The sequence below is a fragment of the Aphelocoma coerulescens genome, chromosome 3 (assembly GCF_041296385.1).
Source record: "Aphelocoma coerulescens isolate FSJ_1873_10779 chromosome 3, UR_Acoe_1.0, whole genome shotgun sequence".
Taxonomy (NCBI): Eukaryota; Metazoa; Chordata; class Aves; order Passeriformes; family Corvidae; genus Aphelocoma; species Aphelocoma coerulescens.
Genome location: NC_091016.1, coordinates 121,421,027 through 121,427,029, shown reverse-complemented (window position 1 = coordinate 121,427,029; position 6,003 = coordinate 121,421,027). Strand labels below are relative to the sequence as shown.

The following is a 6,003-nucleotide window of genomic DNA, read 5'->3' as shown; positions in this document are numbered from 1 at the left end:
ATGTTCGGTATTTACATTGACAGATGGTTATCAAATGAAGTGACACTCAAAAGAGAGTTCCACACCGGTCTGTAGCGGTACTGAAACCACATTTCCAAAAAAACTCCTTTTTTTTCCCCTCACACGAGATCAAACTACCGGTTTAACAGCCCGGCGCCAGGGAACACGCTTCTCAAACTATCAGGGATCATCCCGATTAAACGGGGAATGTTACACCGAGTCAGGAAAACTCTGAATTCAGCGGGAGTATCCGAGAGCTACCGAGGAACAGATCGTTTGTAAAGTGCAAATGGACTGTGAAATGTGAAGTGCTCTAAGCGAGTTTGAACGTACTTCTGACAAACGGCAAATTACCACTTTTTCGGCAGTAAATCCAAACTACGCTAAACAGTGGGGGAGGGAAAGGCAGGGAGAAATGGAGAGGGAGGTATGTTTACAAAAACTGAGAGACGCAAGTATTTGTAACCTCTTACCTCTTCTTATCACACCTCCTTGCCCGTTGAGTACAAGTCCACACTGGGCCTCCACTGAGCTCTTAAGTAATGAGGGGGAAACAAGGAAAGAAAGGAAAGAAAGAAATCAGACACATAAACCCACAGAGAGATCACACAGCTTTTGCTTTGTTACATGACTCGCCCAGGAACAATAGTTAAGGTGAACTGGAAAAACACAGTTACTGTCAGCGAGCCCAAGTGAAATCCTCCCACCATCCTGCCATCTGCCCCTACCCCAGCAAACGCAGAATAATTTTCCTTCCATTGCCATTTAAATATGGGAATTTATCCCGAACTGGCAACTTAGACGGGCAGTTACATGGCAGGATAGACAGACAAACAAGTACTTTTGAGAGAAGTGTATTCCCGCTCTACAGTTGCACGCACAAAGGTAAAAACTTTAGTGCTTTTGTATGTTTGGCGGTGTATTTATATTCGGGCACACAGCTGAATTCACAGATATCTTTTGCGACACGCATATACCGACTTAGAAAGTGTGCACAGAAGTAGACAAAGAGCACAAACAACAGATGACCTATTGGGCTTTGCCGGCTCCACAGAGTCGTGAGGGTGTTGTAACAATGCATGTGTCCGCACATAGGTGGGGATGAATATGCATCTGTGCGCACACACACACAGGCACCCATGTGTGAGTGTGGGGTGAAGAACCATCAAAAAACCTGCCTAGGGCTTCTGGTGCACGTCCGAAGAGATCTCACTTCTTTATTCTCCTGTTACAAGGCTGATTATTTGGGGATCCTCGCCCTCCTTAATAAATATTTTTATTGGAGTGATAAAAGACTTGAAAGGGTTGGGTTTTCTTTGGGTTTTTCCTTATGTTGGGGTTAAAAAAACACAACAAACCAAACCTAAATCTTTGCCCAGTGGAAATGTGTTAAAGACGCATTTTCCTCTACAAACAAACGAGGTATTGGACATGAAAGAGGCCTTTAAGGGTGTTAACCTATTCAACAGCCCGTGAAGAGTTAAGTAAATGCGGAGAGAGTCGGTGCATAATAAAAACCCCACTTTACAAAACAATCTTTACAGTCCTGGCTCTCTCCCCCACTTTCACCATATTGGCGCTGGCCCTGTAAGACCTTCCTTTTCAAGGCCCTTTTTTATTTTAAGTGTTCTGCCTTAAAGTGATTATGAAATCAATATGAAAAAAACTTGGCGACTGAGCATAAATTAAAGCGGTGATGGGAAAAGGTGTGACAGTTTTCTTTGTTGCCCATGGAAAATCTTTTTAGGGCACTGAAAGATGCCACTCCAGCTCCAAGACTGTTTGCATCTGTTAGGCTGACTTAAACCGCCCTCGAAACTATTGGACATTCACTTAAAATTCTGTGCAGGGAAAAGTATATTTACATTTGTTGCATTTGAAATGAGGCATATGCTGATGAACGTTTTAAAAAGAAAGACTAAGGAGAAAGGGGAAGACTGGTTAGACCACAATTTTGGTTTAAAAGTATTTCTGTGCAGTCCTGTTTCCGCTCGCCACCAAAACGCTTCCCTCTAAACCCGAAGTGATATTCGCGAGAGTCCAACTTGTTCTGAATCATCTAAGTCCTAACGACAAATATTAATATTTTCAACTTCTCTCTGCTCAGGCTTTTTGATAGCTCTGCACACTCCCTCTTGTGTTCGGAAAAAGAGGGAGGAGGAAAAATAAAGAGGAGATTAGGTACAAACACCTAAGTATTTTATTTGATAATAACTTGTGATCGAAAAATTAATATTTTCCAAAGGAAAACTGTTGTTTTTCTTCTTCGTTAAATAAATAAAAAGAGGCTGTGCCTCTAGCAGCTTAACCAACCTTTTTTTTTTTTTTTTTTTAAGGGAAACATGTTGTTTGGTCGGATGACATTGCATAAATGACCAGTTGAATGGCACTAAGTCGAAAATTGGATAAACTATGGTGCTTTTTTGCCCGGGACTTAGGCATTGTCTGCTGTCTTGCAAACGTTCCTAATCCCCTCTTTTGAAAAATACAAGGCTTTGTGCCTGCCAAAGAAAAAAAATTTGTACAGATACAAAAAAATCAGCAGCAGACGTGGTTATAAAAAGGAGTAAATAGGTTTTAGTTGGGGTTGAGCAGTGAATGGCAGATTTTTTTTTTTTTTTGAGGGGTGTAACATAAGGAGATCCTTGTGAAAAATGTAAACAAAAAAAAAATGGCCAGAGAGGATAAAATTATATAGCGAATATTAGTGGAGAAAACTAGGTTTAAATAGCTAGAGTTTCCTCATCTGAGGTATAAAAGATAACATTCTTTGTTGGTGGGTTTATTTTCCTCCTAGAAAAAAAAAAAAAAAAAAAACAAACGGAAAAAAGGATTTCTTTTCCCTTATATAAAAAGATTGTTTGGATTATTTTGTTCGTGCTTTGATTTTAAGGGAAGTAAATAAACCTTAATTTTACAAACTTCGGGTTGATTTTTCCCGCCCCCCCCCCCCCCCCGAGCCTTTGACCGCTACATCTTTTTGGAAAGACCAACATAGCTGGCCAGCTTTGTATGCCAGGAAGAGAGGTATGGGGGGAAAGTAAGTACAGTAAATACGGTCCCGTTTGTCTCTCCCTGCGGATGGGGAAGCCCTCAGTTCCTCAGCTCGTCGGGAGAAGGAAGGTTGGCTTTTGATTTGGGGCACATCTCGTAATGGGGGTTAGGTACAGGATGGCGTTGTTTGCAATTTTGGAAACCAATTTCATTTAAGCAACCGGCTCAGTTTAGCGGAGGTGAATTTTTAGCGCTTGGGAAAGGATTTCTGAGCGGATAAACGTGAGCTTTTGATACATAGAAATTGGATTTTTTAAATGAGTCCAGGTGCCGGTTAGGGTGGAGTAGATGAATTATTAGATAGATAGATGGATGAATTTAGCTTTATCTGCTTTATCTCTCACCCTATTAACACCTAGATCGGATATCGCGAGGCATTTTTATCATTCTGACTTTTTCTGGCGAACATCTCTTTCCTCCGTTTGTCCCTTTCCTCCCTCATATCTCGGAAGGTTTGCCTTTGTACGTCTGTCGGAAAGCAGATTTATTGCCTGCCCTGCCTTTTTTCTCTTTTCCTACTCCATGCCTTCCTTAAATCATTTGCCTGCTCTGTCGCTGCAAAGTGCTCCGCGCGCCGAAAGAAAGGAAAAGTTTAGGAAAAGCAAGAAGATGGGTTTGGTCTGGTTTGGTTTGGGTTCCGTGTGAGTGGGTCAGGGCTGGCACACGCACACGCACCCCGAAATCTCCGGGGGACCCCCATGGTCTCAGCCATCACAGAGACACAGCCCACGCGGCGAAGGCAGGAGCGAGGTTGTTTTTGTTTAATTTGTTTGTTTGGCCAAAGAAGTCCACTTGTTTGGTTGGGTTGGTTTTTGGTTTTTTGTTTTTTTTTTTTCCTTCCACATTTTTTTCTTGCCGCTACCAATCTGGAGGGGAAGGGCTCTGGATCGGATTTGGGATGAATCTTCCCTCCTTTGTATGAGCTATTCCGAGAAGAGGAAAATGGGGGTGGGGGTGGGGGTGGTGGGGGGGTCCAGGGCAGGGGGAGGGGAGGGGAAGGTACCTCGAAAGGAGATGGCATGCTATTTACCTGCAAATCGTCTGCTCCCGAGGCTGCAAGCCCAAGGCTTGGTCCTGGCAGGAGTCTTTGATCTGGATGCATCCCATATTGGGATCCATGGCTCATAAGAGACAGGTCGTGGCGGCGGTAAGCATCTAAGCACCCCAGCTCTCTCCTCTGCTCGTCCAAGCAGGAGGACTTGAGTGCCCGCGCATTGTGCAGGTTGATAAAATCAGTGGGTTCTCCATGGTGGATCTGCTGGTAATATTGCTGGGAGTGGTGGAGAGAGTTCAAGGAGTAAGCGTCGGGGTTGACTGCCGGGTGGCTGTGTTGGAACTCGTAGTGGAAGGACTGGTGGTGCAGTGGGGTGTACTGGTGGTTAGTGGAGAAGTACGGGGAGGCGAACTCGGTGCCCGTGGTAGAGTAAGTGAGAGGAGATGAGGAGGAATAGGCGACGGTCGAGTTGGCCACAGACTCCAGGCATCCAAGCTGCATCAAACGGTAACTGTTTGATCCGTCATGACGTATCTGAAAGGAAGAAGTGAAAAGAAGACCCCAAAACTGGAGGTTTGTCATTGAAAACCCCGGGTACGCTTCTTCCAACCACGCTGTCCTGCATAGCTTCTCCCCCTGCAGAAGCGTCTAAGCCTGCCAGCGGCAACCCCAGCAACAAAAGATCCTTTCCTACCTTGGGCTGGTGCCATAAAGGTCTGTTCAAAAAATCATAAACAGCCCAGCCTGCCCTTAATACTGTCCAGCAAAAGGAATCCACGCACTGAAATAAAAACTATCTATCTATCTATCTATCTATCTATCTATCTATCTATCCATCTATTCATCCATCTATCCATCCACCTCCTGATCACAGCTGTAATATGGGGCTGACACAAAAAAAAAGTCATCAAACAGAGGAAACTACCGAGAATACACACAAGTCCCGTCCCTATGTTACAGCGTTACACATTGAGAAAGCTTTGCCGCCTGCTTGCCTTCCTTTCTTCCTTCCTTCCTTCCCTTCTTTTTTTTTTTTTGAACCCCTATTTTTCTTTCTTTTTAAAATAACGAATCAGATCCAAAATTCCCCCCCTCTTTTCCCTGCGTTTCGAAAGAAAGGAGAGTCCTGCTTTTTAGCGAGAACTCCCCATTCCTGGCGAGCTGGTGGTGATTTCTCTCCACTTCATTATATTATTAGGGGTATTATTCTGATTTTCGTTCTGGCAACGGTTTTAACGTGGTAATGAGTTGCCCTTGCTGGCGACAGATGTCATAACGAATTTTCTCTCTATACTTCTTTAAGTTATCTCTGAAGCCGGATTATAATTAAACGTAACGGTCCAATATGGATTTTAAAAAAATGGAAACAACCACACAGGCACATACACACACACATATGCACACACACGCACACACACATCCACACACACGCGCGCACACACACACACACACACTCACACACACAAAATACCTCTGCATCGTGGACGAGACCTGGAAAGGTAGTTGACATTTTTTGGTTCTCCGAAAAAAAAAAAAAAAAAAAAAAAAAAAAAAGGAGAGGAAAAAACCCCCAACTCTGGATAAAAACTCCCCTCTCCAAATTAAAAAAAAAAAAAAAAAAAAAAAAAAAAAAAAGGAAAAATTTGAAAAATCCAAAGTTCATGTATTTCCCCAATTTTTTTTAGAAAAAATCTCTACAGACAGAGAGAATTTGCAATGTATCTGCATAGATCAGATCTCTCGCTTTTCCATGCACCTCCTTAAAAACCTGTAGGAACAAAATTTTCCCTCTGCACAAAAGCTGCTCCCTGGATCAGATTTTGTACTTGCTGGGTATTTCTTTGGCTGATGTCGTAGGTCCCTTGGTAATATAGAAGTTTTGAAAATTAAGCATCAGCACTGAGAACTGGGAGGACAATAGATAGAGGAGCTTCATCCCAGGAGACAAGGAATAA

At 43.2% G+C, this 6,003-nt stretch overlaps 1 protein-coding gene across 1 annotated transcript in view; it reads right to left on the bottom strand.

Moving 5' to 3' along the window:
- The window catches only part of TFAP2D (transcription factor AP-2 delta), a 45,128-nt gene extending 39,570 nt beyond the window's left edge, over nt 1-5,558 (bottom strand). Inside the window, exons 1-3 of the mRNA XM_069008653.1 lie at nt 5,520-5,558; nt 4,085-4,582; nt 474-534 (exon numbers count right to left, since the gene is read on the bottom strand). Of these exons, the coding sequence (XP_068864754.1) occupies nt 474-534; nt 4,085-4,582; nt 5,520-5,558 (598 nt within the window). The remainder of the gene's footprint in view (nt 1-473; nt 535-4,084; nt 4,583-5,519) is intronic.
- Nucleotides 5,559-6,003: the final 445 nt, after the last annotated feature.